Source organism: Perognathus longimembris, chromosome 23 (genome assembly GCF_023159225.1).
Source record: "Perognathus longimembris pacificus isolate PPM17 chromosome 23, ASM2315922v1, whole genome shotgun sequence".
Classification (NCBI taxonomy): domain Eukaryota; kingdom Metazoa; phylum Chordata; class Mammalia; order Rodentia; family Heteromyidae; genus Perognathus; species Perognathus longimembris.
In genome coordinates this window covers 32,210,829-32,226,630 of record NC_063183.1, presented here as the reverse complement: position 1 = coordinate 32,226,630, position 15,802 = coordinate 32,210,829, and the positions used below count along the sequence as shown (strand labels likewise).

Sequence of the window (15,802 nt, the reverse complement as noted above, 5' to 3'; positions counted from 1 at the left end):
AAAAGAAGCTCAGGGACAGTGCCCAGGCCCTGAGTTCAAGCTCCATGACTGTTAAAAAAAAAAAAGAAAAAAGAAATGCAAAAAAAAAAAACAACAGTATCAAATCCAGTGGTGGAAACCTGTTTACTTCCTTAAGATGAGAGGCTGCAGTATCACAAAATTCTTCTCCGTATTTTGTGGAGTTACATTGCGTGACCTTTATTGTGTGGCTAAGGCTGGAAGAAAAGTGGCATATAATGGACTTTATCCTGCCCCCAACTTTGGAATAGAGGAGAAGAATGAGGAAACTCCATGTAGAGCATCCATTCTTCTAAGAAAAGGAGCAAACATGTCTGTGATGTCTTGAGTTTGGGGCAGTTTTTTATTTCCTTTTTTCTTTTTTTATAATATGCATACTTGGACATTTGGCTTATTTTACCAGTGATGGCTGAAAAGGCTGAGAGTCAAGTAACTTTCCCAGTTGGCGCTGAACTTTCTCATCAGAGAATGGCCTCAGAAGAGATGCTCATTGTAGATTTAGTAGTTCAGGATCAGAAGAACGCTTCACTTAAAAAAAAAAAAAAACTTCCAGTGTGGATCTGATGAGTCATTAGATTAGAAGAAATTCAGGGCAAAAAAACAAAGCAAAACAAAACTTCAAGAAACAATAGTTTTAATAAGAAATAATGAATCTTCCTTTTTTGCCAGTAACATTTACACTCTGTAATGAACAGACACTAAGTGAATGCCTGTCCTTACTTCCAAATCAACAGGACCATTGTCAGATTTTTACACTTAGAATCTTGTGAGTGGAGGAAGAAATCTTTTAACTCATTCGGTGAGATTAAGAAGTAATGTTGTTCCCGTCTGTCTTCTGCAGTGGCTGCTCAGGGCTATGGGGGCTCTGAGGCCGGGACTGTAGAATGTGTTTCACTGTGACAGAAGTGGCCAAAATAGCAAAGGTTGAGCATTCTAATGATGAGTGAGATTGGGCAATCATTTTGAATTGAAATTAGGTAAAAGATATTGCTGAATGGTAGAAAGTACTAGAAATGAGTTCGGCTAAAGGTAATTTAAGACATCTCTCAATAACCCCTGTAGCAACTTCATTTATATTTTCTTAGAATGAAGCCAGGTGGCTCCCACTGTACAGGCTGAGAATCATTTCATGGAGACTCTGTACCGTCTTGTCACCATCTTACCCATCTTTGGGTAGGGGGCAGATGCACCAGTGAAACTAGCTCTGATTCACTGAAACAGCATCAGACTCCCTTCTCCAGATGGTTTATATCATTCAGCTCAGAGCCCAAAAATCAGTGTTCAGTATTCTTTCAAATTGTTTCCATGTCTTGGCTGACTGGCATCAGATGGCATTTAACGAGGGGGGTACTTTCCACTTTTGGCTGCCCAGCATTTCATACATTTCTATTTTTCCTGGTCTGTTTTGGCTCTCTCCACGGCAACAACTCTCTTTTGGAACTAGACTTCAACCCATAGCAGGGCCTCCTTTTCCTGAATACATCCATGGTTGCTGGCAATTTTTCCTTTGTAAACATAAAAAAAACGGGATACGTGCAATAGACATATATATATGTATATTTTAATACTTGTGGACAAATGTTACAAGTTGTTTAAGAACAACAAAATCACCAATGTCTTCCATTTTGAGATGTGTATAGTTTTGTAAGCATTAGTGCTTGGTAGCATATTGTAGTGCCATGTTAGGGGTTAGTGCATGAGCTTAGTCATAATTTTAAACTAAAGAATGAATTAGTGATTATAACCAATAGTGTAAGGAGTGGAAATTATAGACTTTCTTTTTTCATAAGTACCTGAATCTGTGATATTTTCCCTGGGGAAAGGAGAAAAAGGCCAAAAAGTCTCATTTGTGAACAGAAATGTGGGTTCATATTTGGAAGCGTTTGTGTTTGAGTATGTACAAGCTTTTCACTGAGGTACAGCACCCCATTTCAAGATTCTGCATTGCTGTTTGAGGTGAGCTTGTTTTAGACTGTTTTTATATTCTGTGTTGGGTTCCTTTTTTGTTCTCCTTTTGTATCCAGAAACTGTTCTATAATTTGTATGTTTCATTGAGATGCAATGTTAATTAGTTTGGGGAATGTTTATATAATCTGCTAAACATTTACATTTATTTTGTTTAATGGAATATTATCAGTTTGGATGTGTTCTCCATTGTTACAGGTGCTTCCTATTTTCAAATCTGATTTGTATATGGATAGGATTCTAGACTTTCTCATGAGAATTGTAAATGTAGCTAAACATAGGCTGCCATGTAAGTGGACTCTTTTTCCCTTGCTTATAGCAATCTGGCAGCCTTTTTCCTTTTTTAAAAAAAATTTTTTTTATCCTCCCTACCTTCCTTAGGAAATAAAAATTTGCTCTAAAAGCAGAAGATAGCTTTGTGTAGAAAGGAATCCTACCTCTAAAAGCTGCCTTGAGAACTTGGAAGTGGCAGTTTTCTAGAGTGGTTTTTAGATGTCAGTATTAAGAGAGTCCACGATATCTTGACATAGATTCTATGTTAATAAGATAGGAAATGCAAAACTATTTTAATGTGGCATGTTGTGTACAAGCAAGGTGAATTAACAAGTAGATCTGGTAGAACATATCCAGGCACCCAAGTTTATATCCTCATAAGAGTAGTTGTACTCTTAGGAGAGTTGTACTCCTGGGAGAATCTGAAAAATCATTTCAGTTAGAAAGAACAAAAGGTAATTAATACAAAAATAGCACATATATAGGAAAGAATATTTCCTGTTGTAAGAAAAAAAGCCATAAAATGAACTAATAATATTCAAGAGATAGAATTTTAGTAGCAATAAGTTTTGCGTGTATAGGAAATTGCATCTGCAGAGTTGTAGAGTGAATGACTGAGGTTTGTGGGGCTCTTCAGTCGACAGTTTGCGGAAGGAAAAAGAACGCATAAAGGGTACTTTCTTTTAAAGTATGAATGTATATGAACGTGTGTATGGAAATAGCAACTTTGGTGTATGAGAAAAGTTAAAGAACTTATTTGTTTCTCCAAAGAAGAGGTGTAGAAAGGTTGAAGTCCTTCTAGTGCTGATCTCGAGGCAGATGGACTCCTATTGTTCCAGTGAAATGAACCCATATTGTTCATATAAGCAACGGGCATTTACTGTGCAATGACATCTTTTCTGTGCATTTTTAAAAAGGGAAAGTTAGTTGGATATGTGATCAGAGTTTAGGAACAGAAATAAAAAGGACTTAGATGAGCTTTTCCCTATGATTTAATTATTTAGGAGGACTTAAAGGTAGAAAGCAAAGAGATTGGGGATTAGCCAAAGACTGTATGTATATTGGTTTTTTTTTTAAAGCCTTACCTAATGTAGATGTGTTAAAGCTTATGGCCTGTGACTGCTAATTCTGCTAACAAGGTGGCCCAGCAATAGTTTTCGTTCTTGATCTGAGAAGTACATAACTCACATCAGGATATAATAATGGAACTAGGGTAACTTCTTACTCCTTTTTACCTCATGTCCATCTTGGCCATTTAGCACCTTGAAGATCCTTGAAACGATTGGGTCTATGTTGCTTTGTTTTTCCAGGGGAAAATAGTAAAAGATATATGGTAATAGATAGAACTAAGACTCTCTTAAATATTTCTTATGTATGGCAACTCCAAAGGACAGGGAAAAGACTGTATAAAATTGTACTTTCTCTTTAAATGTTCTATGCTGTCAGTCAATGTTAAATATTGTAACAACCAAGCAATATTCCAACATCGGCATGATCATGGCAACATGGCTAATTACAATGATGTCAATAGTTAAACAACTAAAGATCACCGTTAAAGCCATGTTGATAGTACACCATGCTAAAAATGTGCCACAAGATTTTGTAGTTTCAAAGTATGTGGTCAATTACCCTTCAGTTACTGTGGTCTCATGTTTACTCTTTATGTACCTGTGATATGCAAAATATAAAGAGACCCTTGGCCTCCAGGAGTTTACATTCTCATGGTGCTGTTGGTGCAAGCAAACTGCTTCTAGTTTATTCAGAACATTGCTTGGCTATTAATTATACTATTTTGGAAGGATCTCTTGGCCCAGTTTTAAAAGACAGAGGGCTATGCTAAATTTCAGGGCATTAGTACTTGAGTTTACACTGTATTAGCTCTGCTCTTCAACTTCTTTTCCCCAGGAAACTGTGCAGATAATGCTCATTTTTGTGAATAAGAAAAGGAACCATTCTACCTAAGAGCATTTTTACCATCTCCCTATACTGCATATGCTCAGTGATAGAGCTGTCAGTCAATGGCCAAGAAAACAGCATTCCCTCAGACTGTGTATCTCAATTCTGTCTTAACCCAAGGTTTTACGTCATCCCTTAGTCCAAAGGGCCAGGATTTCCTTATAAGCCTTTCATAACTGGATATTGGTCCTAATTTTTAACCTTTGGTGTATGGTGTGTGCATCTGTCCTGAAGCAGCATTATGATAGATGTGCTTCACCTGCCTGCATTTCCAAGCAATTACCTTATTAACTCAAATTCTCAGTTGAAATTTTGCATGTATTGTTATTTTCTATAGTTCCTCTGAATCAAGGGGTTTGCTCTGCATGTTTATTAACATTGAGCCTAGTTAAAGTGCAAGCAATAGTAGTGGCAGGTCCATGATTGATTTTAGAATATTAATACTCTATTGCATGATTGAAATTCTCCCTTATTAGGTGGTAATTTTATATATGCATCCAATAACAAAGCAATAGATACTTAAAACCAATAATATGGGATTAGTCCAATTATATTTATTTTCTAATTAAAGACTATCTTACTTCCATTGAAAATAGGAAGAAGATAAACAGGGACAACCACAGACATTCAAACTGTCAGGAATAGAGTGTAACAGGGCTCACCTTATTTTTCTAGTTAGTTCCCAAGCATGTTTAAAAACAAGACACACTAAGCATGTTTACTGAGTAAATAAACTGCTGTGGCTATAATAACCAGGTGCAGAGTTTCAGGAAAGGTAGGAGAATAGGCAATTTTTTTAGGGGACAGCAGTACACAGCATGTTAAATAACTAGATACAGGGTTTGTCTGGTGAGGTTTATGTAGACTTCAGTATGAGGTTGCTTAAAAATAGCATTTCAAGCCAGAATGAGTAGAACAGCTGGTAGCTCCTGCCACTCAGGAGGGTTGTGCAGGATTATTGAGCACAGGATTTGGAAGCCAGCCTAGGCAACATAGCTAGATTTTTTTTTTAAACCACAAAACTAGTATCTTGGAAGTTTAATACACGTGTACTTGAGGACTTTGGGGTAACTAAGCAACTTCTGGTTGTACTAGAGCTGACCGTCTTGAAAGATCCCCGTGGGGAGGGAGCATTCCACTTAAGTAAACAACTTTGTTACCATCTGCAATTTGGTTTTTCTCCTTACTGTTTTATAACCAGAGCATTACTGTTGATCAACTGGTTAGACTACAGTTTTCTGTTTAAAACAGTGTATGTGCTGGTACTGGCCTTTGTTTTTTCCTCATAGCTGTCTCTCTACCACTTGAGTCAGTTCTGTTTTGTTGTTTTGAAAACAACTGATAGTATGCTGATAGTATGCTGATAGTATGTTGTCACTGATCAACATTCTTTTTGCACTGGTGGAGCACCTGCCATAATGTATGGGGCACTAGGTTTGATCCCAACACGGTCCTCCCTGAGTTAAGAAAGGAATTCTGGCAGAACAGTTTTTGAGGAAAAAAAAAAGTCACCTCTGTAATAAAAAGGTATTGGAGTATCTTTCACAAAGGTTTAATTTACTCTCCTTTAAGTGCTGAATTTGCTCATTACCTGTACTTGGTCTATGTGTTCTCCATTGCTCCACTGGTACAGAAGACAATGCTAAATGAATTTCATTGGTTATATTTTAAGTATTACAAAAGGCAGCTTGCTTTTTTAATCTATGCATCTTCAGGAAATTTGAAGAAGAAATTATATTCCTTGATGTAAAAAGGAACTGTTGTACGAGTTTGGAAACTCTGCACCTGTGTGTATATATATATACTTTTAGCAATAAAGCAGCATGGGCTGAGAATGCACTGAAATTCCATTGTCTGTTAATTGAGATGATTAATTTAAAATAATGATGTAGATTGGGGTAATAGGAGAAAAAGCCTTTCCATAGGACTGTGCTGACATAGGTTCCAAATAAAAAAGAAAAGGGACTTGGGTTTCTTGATAAATAGATAGGTGTGAGAGTTTCTAGCATATTGTTACCCAGTAGGACAGGTACCCATTTGAAGACAGTGTTTAAAATTAACAACATCCCCCTTTCACCTTTAAGACCTAGCTGATGCTACATCAGTAAACAAGTTTTAGTTTCTAAGGTACAGCCATTCTAGGAAATCCTTCCTATCTGAAATATATCAGGCATTTGAGTGAGGAAGCACTGGTACTATGCTACAGGTTGGCTACAAAAATGAAAGTGTCTGCCATTAAGAAGATTAAGATCCATCCAGATGCCCTAGACACTCACCTGTAAGCCGAACTACTGAGGCTAAGACTTGGAGGATTGCTGTTTGAAGCTAGCCTGGACAGAAAAGACTGTAAGATTCTACCCCCCAAATAAAAATGCTGGACTGGAGTCATGCCTCAAAATGGTAGAGTGCCAACTGAACAAGCAAGACATACTTCTCTTTAAGACATACTTTTCTTTAAGAATTGCTCCCCATGGCTCCTGGCTACCTTAGCAGCTCCTACAGCCCTTGAAGGGCTTCTGCATATGCTATTTGCCCATCATTCATTCAGGCCACTAAGACTTCACTTCCTTAGAAGTCTCATCTGCACTGCAGACCTGGTCATTCACATGATACATGTACTTATAGCACTGTTCCTGGGCTTCAAAACCCTTTCAATTCTCATTTTCTCTGTGTTTACATAACAATTTTACTGTTTCCATTTCTGGCACTGGGTAAGTGGCTTAGCAGTAGAGAGTACAGTGCTTGCCTAGTATGCACGAAGCCCTGGGTTCAATTCCTCAGCACCACATAAACAAAAAATACCAGAAGTGGCGCTGTGACTCAAGTGGTAGAGAGATAGTCTTGAGCAAAAAGAAGTTAGGGACAGTGTTCAGGCCCTGAGTTCAAGCCCCAGAACTGGCAAAATTTTAAAAATAATATCCCTGTCACCTAGCATAATACTTTGTAAATGTATTAAATATTCTGATAAGCTACTCAGCTTGTTATAGAAAAGTGGGCATGAGTAGAAGAGTGAAATTTTGTCTGGCACTGGTGGTTCACACTTAGAATCATAGCTACTCAGGAAGTTCAGATCTGAGGATTATGGTTCAAAGCCATTCCACAGGAAAGTCCATGAAAATCTTATCACCAATTAACCACCAGAAAACCAGAAGTGGTGCTGTGGTTCAAAGTGGTAAGGCACTAGCTTTGTGCAAAAGAGCCCAAGGGCAGCACCCAGGCCCCAGGTCTAGCCCGATGATTGACAAAAAATTAAAAATAAGAATGAAATTTTATTACTTTGACCCATAGTGTATTTATTTTACATGAAAAACATGTTTCATAAGTATTGATGTAACAATGGCTCCATGAAGAAATGCTGGTAATCAACATTAACCACAATTGTATTTTCAGATTAACCATGTGTCATTAGATAGAGGATACATAGACATTGCACACAAAACCCCAAATTTGCAGTGAAAGATGTCTTCAGGGGTAGGCATTAGGAAATTAAACTAGAACAAGTACTTAGGCAAATAGCTATAAAACCCAAAAAAGTTTTTAATCTAAGAACAGCTTCACAAATCTCTTGGAAGGTCAGGATAGAAGTCAACATTATAAAGCACATTACACCCCCCCCATTCTTTTTGTTGTTGGTTGTAGGGCCTGAACTCAAAAGGCCTGGGCATTGTTGCTGAGCTTTTTCCACTCAAGGCTAGTGCTTCACCGCTTTGAGTCACAGTGCCCACTTCCGGTTTTCTGGTGGTTACTTGGAGAGTCTCACAGACTTTCCTGCCTGGGTTGCCTTCAAACTGCGATGCTCATATACCAGCCCCGAGTAGCTAGGATTATAGGCGTGAGCCACTGGCACCCAGCTACAAACCCTATTCTTGAAGCCAGGTTCTTTCAGAAATGACCAAATAGCACCTGTTGATGAAGAGTCAACATCTTGAATAGTCACCTGAGAGTCACATCTGAAGAAACAAGGATCAGTTTTCTGGCTTGGACTGGTGAGAAGTAATTTCCTTCAGAATCTTGGTAAGTGAATCTAAGTGAGCATGTGTTAGCATTATTTTCTCTTTCAGCTGGAGGGAGAAATAAATAACAGGTGGTGTGTTTTAACTCTCAATTTGCTGGTTGGAATGCCACTTCAAATTTCAGCTATTTTACCTTTTTTTTTTTGCCAGTCCTGGGGCTTGAACTCAGGGCCTGAGCCCTGTCCCTGGCTTCCTTCTGCTCAAAGCTAGCAATCTACCACTTAAGCCACAGCACAACTTCCAGCCTTTTCTGTTTATGTGGTGCTGAGGATCGAACCCATGGCTTCATGCATACTAGGCAAGCACTCTACCACTAAGCCACATTTCTAGCCCCTTCAACCTATTTTATATAGCAATTGGGAGTTAGCAGTGTCAACCTATGACAAGAATACATTTCTTAGCTGGATGCTGGTGGCTCATGTCTGTAATCATAGCTACTCAGGAAGCAGAGACATGAGGATTTGCAATTCAAAACCAGGCTTGGCAGGAAAGTCTATGAGACTCTTCATTTCCAATTAACTACCAGAAAAATTAGAGAGAGCTGTGGCTCAAAGTGGTAGACTGCTAGCCTTGAACAAAAGACCTCAGGGAAGGGGCCCAGCCTCTGAGTTCAATACCCATAACTGACACCCCCCCACAAAAAAAAAGAAATTACTTCTTAAGCCAGGGATCAGAGGCTCATGCCTCTTACAGCTCAGCTACTCAAGAGGCTGAGCTGTATGGAGTGAGGTTCAAAGCCAGTCTATGACAACAAAATCCAAGAGACTCTATCTTCAATTAACTAGCAAAAAGCCAGAATTGGGGGCATGATGAAAGTGGTAGTAAAAAAGTAAAAAGGCCAAGTGAGACACCAGGTCCTGAGTTCAAGCCACAGTTCAAAAATAAAAATAAAAGCTGGGTCCTGGTGGCTCATACCTGTAATCCTAGTGACTCAAGAGGCTAAGATCTGAGGATAGGGGTTCAAAGTCAGAATGGGCAGGAAAGTCTATGAGACTTTCATCTCTAATTTACCAGCAAAAAAGATGGAAGCAGATTCGGTGTAAAGTACTAGCCTTGAGGAAAAAAAAAAAAAAAAAGAAAAGCATAGGGCCAGGTCCTGAGTCCCCATGACTGACAAAATAAAATAACTTGTCCATACTGGGGATACAGCTCAAACATTTGCCTAGAATGTATGTGCAAGGCCTTGGATTCAACTCCCAGCACCATCTAAAAGGATTTGTCTATATTAAAAAAACTATACAATCATGAAAAGTTTACCTCTGCAATCTTTTCTGGTAGAGGTGCATTCTGAATATCAATCTCAGATGCATTTACTATGGCTTTTGTTCTTAAGTGATAGCTAGATGGAAATATAGAGAACAAATATTAGTACAAATAAGTAAATAAAACACCATTCTGAATTTTTCTATGGTATGACTACTAAGACAATATGATGAGAATATAACCAGAACAATCATAATGTTAAGAAGTTATGTCATACACTGCTATCCTCTTTGGATAACCTGAGTTTAGTATCATCTTTAATACAAATTGTTTTTCATAGGAGATTCTTAAAATTTTACTTGAAAAAACATATCTACTCACCAAACCATTTTATCACTAGAAAGGCAGAAGTAACCCTTCAAAGCAGCCAAAGCAGCATGGGTGGAATACAAATGGAAGCCAATGGGAATTCCACAGGAACTACAGAGTAGGAGGTTGTAAGTGCTGGAGGGAGAGAGAGAATATGACAAGGATAATCTAGAGAATAAATAAAAATATCCATGCTAGCCAGGCTCAGGCCTGTAATGCTAGTTACTCAGGAGGCTAAGATCCAAGGATCGAGGTTTGAAGCCAGTGCAGGCATGAAACTTCAGGAGACTCTTATCTCCAATAAAGTACTCAAAAACAGTAGAAGTGGCTCTGTGGCTCATGGTAGAGTGCTAGCCTTGAACAAAAAGAAGCTCAGGGACAGTGACCAGGTCCACAGAGTTCAAGCCCCATTGCCAGCCAAAAGAAAAAAAAAGGTGTCAGGCACTGGTGCCTCATGCCTGTAATCCTAGCTACTAAGGAGGCTGAGGCCTGAGGATCGTGGTTCAATGCCAGCCCAGGCAGGAAGGTCTGTGAGACTCTTATCTCCAATTAATCATCAGAAAACTAAGTGGTGCTGTGGCTCAAGTGGTAGAGCACTAGACGAGCTGAAGAGTTCAAGGATAGCACCTAGGCCCAGTTAAAGCCCCATGACCACCACCAACAAAAGTATCCATTCCCATGCCTGTAATCCCAGCTGCTTGGGAGGCAGACACAGGCCCAGAGTTCAAGACCCAGATCAGCATCAGATTATATACATGTACATACATACACACGTAAACAAATACACATACCCATATGTGTGGACATAGAGAGGGATGCACACTTCAATAATACTATACAATAATGCTTTGTGTAACTATTTGCAATAAATCTGTCAACAGAATAATATGTTGGTGTGTTTAGTAATCGTGGATTCTGATTTTAAATTGAGAATGCTATCAATTGCAAGGTTCATGTCCATTTTAACCTACTTAAATGTGAAAGAAAAATACATCACACATATGTACATAGCTTACAGGAGGACTCAAAGGATCCTTGATGTGCCTTATTTAAAGGAAATAAACACAAAACTTGGCTTGCATGGCAACAAGCCACAGTTTTCTCCTGGCCCAGGTCCCATCCTCATTCCTCCCTCACAAAGTCCAGGACGAAGCCCCCCGTCCCCCCCCCCCGTCCCCCCGGGATTCTCTTCCTACCTGCATCTGAGTGATCCTTCAATGCCCACCAGAAAGGGCGCTTCCAAAGCCACGCTGTTTGTGACCCCTGGTAAGACAAACGCAGGTCAGGGCGGAACCCTCCGAGGGTCTCGCGAAGGAAAACCCCAGCTGGGGTCTGGTGGCAGGAAGCGGAGCTGTGCCTCCAGGGGTACGCCACCCGCCCGGGGCAGGAAAGCTCAGGGCCGGGGCCAAGAGCCAAGGGGGCTGGGGAGGGAGCGCGGCGCCCGGGCGGGCGGGCGTCCCTGCCTGCGGGGCTCCCCGGGCCCTCCCGCACTCACTGGAGAAGGCCACGGCCCCCAGCGACCGCGACAGGTCCCAGGCCAGGTGCAGCGAGTCGGCCAGCACCGCGAAGCACCGCGCGCACTGGAACACGGCGCAGCGCTCGGGCCGCAGCCACCTCGGCAGCCGCGGGGCGGCGGGCGCTCCCGCCACGCCCACCCTCGGGGGGCCGAGCGGCGAGGACCCGTCCACCACCTGCGAGTCCCACTCCAGGGAAGCGTGGGTGCCACTGGGCGCGTCCGTCGCCTCTTTAACGCCGTTGCGAAAGTCCTGCCAGGACGGCTCCGGGTCACGGGAGCGGGGCACGGCCGCCATGTTTCCGCCGCGCGCGCGCCGGTTTCAAACGCGCACCAAGTCCCGCCCCTAGCGTGGCTCCTGCCTTCCCATTGGACGACACTGGCGGACTCGGCCCGCCTCGCCCGTCGTGGGCCCCACTCCGCATCACTGGAGAGGCGAAAAGAAGAGCGGGCGCCCGCGGAGTCGGAAATCAGCCTTGCTATTGGTCGGAGGCAGAGACCCCCGCCTCCGCGGCATTTTCAACCAATGGGAGAGCCGCATTCCTCATTTTTAAACTCGGGGTCTAGTTCGGCCGGGCCAACGCTCGGGTTGGCGCGAGGGTTGGGAAGGGCTCTGCTCTGGGCGTTTCACCGGGCTGACAGGACGCCATGGCCGTCCCGTCCGCGAAGGAGCTGGACTCCTTCAAGTACGGGGACTTGCGGAACTTGGCCAAGAGTCTGGGGCTCCGGGCTAACCTGAAGGTGCGGGGCCGGCGGGCGGAGCGGGGTGTGCGGTGCGGGGTGTGCGGGGCGGGCGGCGGGGCCCAGCCGGACGCCCCCCCCCCCCCCCCGGGAGACGCCGCGGACACCTCTTGGGCCCGGGGATTTGCTCTCGGTGGCTCCAACTCGGAAACGCCCGTGGAGCCATACGCGTCCCCTCGTCTGGAGGCTGGCGGGAGGTGGGGGGGGGGGGCTCGCGGGAGACGGGGCTGCTCCGGGGCGTGGATGAGGAAAGGCCGGTGCGGGAAGCGCCCGCCGGGCTGTGAGGCATCTGGAAAGCCCTGCTTGGATCCGCTTTCGCGTGTGTGCCAACTGTGGTGGTGCCCCACGGTCCCTTGGTGTTTACGGGGAGACCTGGCCGAAGGAGTGGCGTTTGGGGCGGCCACCCGTCTGGTGGGGTTGATGGGCCTTTACCGGGTCGCTGTTGTACTGGTTCCAAACCAGTGAAGTCTTTGTCCGAGGTTTTGCAGTGTTAGGGGGAAGTGTGGGAATTGGCCGTGGGATGGGGATATGTTTATAGATTGTAGGTGAGGTTTCCCAGGTAATAACTGCATTCACAAGCGGTGATCCTTGCTCTGGATATCCACTCGGTCATCTTACATGTTTTTAAATTAAGCAGAATAACCCGAGCCTAGTACTCTTTGAATAAAGGTGTCTTTGGGAATATTTTCCTAGGCTACAGCTTAATGGCTCCCCAATACTTGATGAGTTTACTTCCTCGGAATCAGTCCTTTAGTGTTTTGTTGTTGTTGTTGTTTTGTTTTGTTTTGGCCAGTCCTGGGCCTTGAACTCAGGGCCTGTGCACTGTCCCTGGCTTCTTTTCGCTCAAGGCTAGCACTCTACCACTTGAGCCACAGCACCACTTCTGGCCGTTTCTATGTATGCATACAAGTGGAGCACTTTACCACTAAACCATATTCCCAGGCCCCTCCTTTAGTTTTTATTTGGCTGGAATCTTAGGGTTGTTTTCTTTTTTCCTCTGTAATAGAGTTATGTAACCTCAACCTTGCCTTCTGCTCTCAGCCTCCCTAATGCTAGGATTACAGGTGTGCTCCACCAAGCACATTTTATCCAAGGCTTCATCCCTAAACAAGAAGTTGAAGGTAGGGTCTCACTTTATGCCCAAGCCTAACTGGGCGCTGTGGTCCTCCTGTTTGTGCTTCCCCACATTGCCAGGGATGACAACAATTGAGCCCAATCATTGCGTGTCCCTCCCTGGTAGCTGGGACAACAGCTGCATACCACCTCTCCCAGGTGTCTGGTGTTGGCTGAGATAGAAGCTGGGAGCTCTAGAACTTTTTTGCCCAGACTAGCCCTGAACCTCGATCCCTAGTTCCTACGCAGCTTAGATTACAGGCTTGAGCCACTGTGCCCAGCTCCACCAAAAAGAAAGAGAGAGAGAGAAAGGGCAAGAACTTAGACTGTCTGGCTTCTAATATGCTGATCACTCCCATCCTAGATAAGACCACAAAAGAAGTTTAAGGAAAGTGGGCTGGGGGTGTGGCGTAGTGGTAGAGTGCTTGCCTAGCATGCATGAAGCCCTGGGTTTGATTTCTCAGCACCACATAAGCAGAAAAAGCCAGAAGTAGCGTTGTGGCTGAACTGATAGAGTGCTAGCCTTGAGCAAGAGAAGCTCAAGGACAGTCCCCAGGCCCTGAGTTCAAGCCCCAGGACTGGCAAAAAAAAAAAAAAAAAAAAAAAAAAACTTGAAGGAACAAGTAGGATATATAGCACTTTGTTTATTTTTATTTTTTATTTTGCCAGTCCTGGGACTTGAACTCAGGGCCTGAGCACTGTCCCTGGCTCCTTTTTTTTTTTTTTTGCTCAGGCTAGCACTCTACCACTTGAGCCACAGCGCCACTTCTGGCTTTTTCTATACATGTGGTGCTGAAGAATCAAACCTAGGGCTTCATGTATGGGAGGCAAGCACTCTACCACGAGGCCATACTCCCAGCCCCGATATATCACTTTATAATAGCTAGACTGGTGCCTGATATGTTGGTGCAGAGCATTCTAATAGGATGTGACCAAGGCTCAGGCCCTAAGCAAAACATCTGGCATATGCCAATTCTCTACCATTCTCTACTGAGTATAAGAGTTTGTGGCTAGGCCACCTTAAATAGATCGTCTCTAGTCTTCAAATGCAAATACTATATGAAAAGAAAAAAGAGAGAGAAGGCACTTGATGCAATTGACCTTCCGAAGCACATGGAAACACTGCTAGTGAGAGCAGTATTCCTTTGAGAGTGCGTCCCCTGCTGCCTGCTGCCAGCTCTTGGGAGCTTGTTCTTCAGTCTAGCTCTGTTAAGAGGGTCACAGGCCTGGCACGATCAGGCTCCTGCCTGCTCGCCTCACTTTCCTAGACTTTTCTCCAGCCACACCACATGTGGTTCTTCAAACTCCACCTTGTGCTATTTCTCTGTCTGTTCCTGCTGCCCAGCTCTCTTCCCTCCATTCTCCAAACCTCAGCAGCCCAAGCCAGGACATCTGCATTGAAACTGGCACATCCAGTTAGCTGCTGATGTCTGCCCTCAGAACACCAGCTTTGATGTCTAAGCCCATATCATCCGGTGCTGCTTTGTGGTACTTACACCCTGTTTTGCAGTTGCCTTTGTCTTTGTCTGACCTTCCCAGTGGGATGTGAGACCCCCGAACTCAAGGGCCAGTTTAGGTCCATCCAGATTTGGTCCTGCAGCCTGACCAGAGACCATTTAATGAATGTGAGAAGATGCATAAAATGAAACAAACTCTTGGGCACATTTTTCATGCTTGTTTCACTTGGCTCTAATGATCTCCTCCACAGGCAGACAAGTTGTTAAAATCTTTGAAAGCCCACCTCAAATTGGAAGCAAGGAAAGAAAGTAACAGTCAGGTAAGTAATGTTCTTTATCATCTATTGGCTACTAAACAATTGTGTTTCATGAGCAATTAACACCACTTATGTGTTGATTAAAAAAAACAAACAAAAAATACCACTTGTAGTGGTTTAAGATATGCAAGTTAGTACCACAGAGATTATTGATCAGAGTGCCAGGTCATTTTCATAATTATTTGTTATAAATGATCTAGAAAGCCATGCAACCTTTTGAATATAAGGTCCTTAAACATTCGGTACCATCTGTAATCCTAGCTACTCAGGAACCTGAGACCAGGCAGAAAAGTCTCCCTCTCCAAAAAGGCCAGGCTGGAGGTGTAGTAGACCATTGCCTGAGCAAGCAAGCTGAACCAGTGGTTCTGAGTTCAAGCCCAGTGCCATCACAAGAGACAGGCCGGGAGGAACAGAAAGGGATTAGAAGAAGAAAAGTAGGAGAGTGGAACCTGTGTGCCTTGCCTAGTGTCCTCACAATGAACTGGCAACAGTAGATATACTATAGACCATTAGAACAAACAGTGGGTCTCACTTCTTAGCCAAGATTGACCTCAGAGTCACATCTTTCTGCCTCGAATCTTCTGAGAGCTGGGATTGCAGGCATATGCCACCATACTCAGCTCATCTGTGTTCTGCAAGTTGGTAGCATCTAACCTGTTACTGTATATTGAATAATAAAACAACCTTCCCACTACGGAGTGCAGCCTGTTATCATTCAGTGATCTCTCCTCTCTCCCATGGTGCTGGGTATTGGATGTAAGGCCTGGCAGAGGCCACTGGGCATGCCTCCAGTGCTTCATACAATGATTCCTTTTATAAACCGGTCTGTGTAGGAGGCTCTGGATCCTGACCATCCTTTTTATT

The 15,802-nt window shown here is 43.3% G+C and overlaps 2 protein-coding genes across 8 annotated transcripts in view; one reads left to right on the top strand and one right to left on the bottom strand.

Moving 5' to 3' along the window:
• Nucleotides 1-250: 250 nt before the first annotated feature.
• Oip5 (Opa interacting protein 5) lies at nt 251-11,706 on the bottom strand. 3 transcript variants are annotated; one of them, XM_048331765.1, is made up of 5 exons: nt 11,293-11,706; nt 10,994-11,060; nt 9,810-9,932; nt 9,461-9,564; nt 251-381 (listed from the first exon to the last, which is right to left on the bottom strand). In XM_048331765.1, the coding sequence occupies exons 1-4, from the start codon at nt 11,606-11,608 to the stop codon at nt 9,468-9,470; spliced, it is 603 nt and encodes a 200-aa protein (XP_048187722.1). In that variant the 5' UTR covers nt 11,609-11,706; the 3' UTR covers nt 251-381; nt 9,461-9,467. The 3 variants fall into 3 exon arrangements, with proteins under 3 accessions (XP_048187722.1, XP_048187720.1, XP_048187721.1); XM_048331763.1 differs by lacking the exon at nt 251-381 and adding an exon at nt 7,964-8,273 and having other exon boundaries at nt 9,483-9,564; XM_048331764.1 differs by lacking the exon at nt 251-381 and adding an exon at nt 7,964-8,236 and having other exon boundaries at nt 9,483-9,564.
• Nucleotides 11,707-11,889: 183 nt separating this feature from the next.
• The window catches only part of Nusap1 (nucleolar and spindle associated protein 1), a 30,890-nt gene continuing 26,977 nt past the window's right edge, over nt 11,890-15,802 (top strand). For all 5 annotated transcript variants that reach the window (XR_007208748.1, XM_048331820.1, XM_048331818.1 and 2 more), the window contains exons 1-2: nt 11,890-12,051; nt 14,873-14,941. Coding sequence is in view for 4 of the 5 variants with exons in the window: in XM_048331820.1 (XP_048187777.1) it covers nt 11,959-12,051; nt 14,873-14,941 (162 nt within the window). In the remaining variant the exon portion in view is untranslated. The remainder of the gene's footprint in view (nt 12,052-14,872; nt 14,942-15,802) is intronic.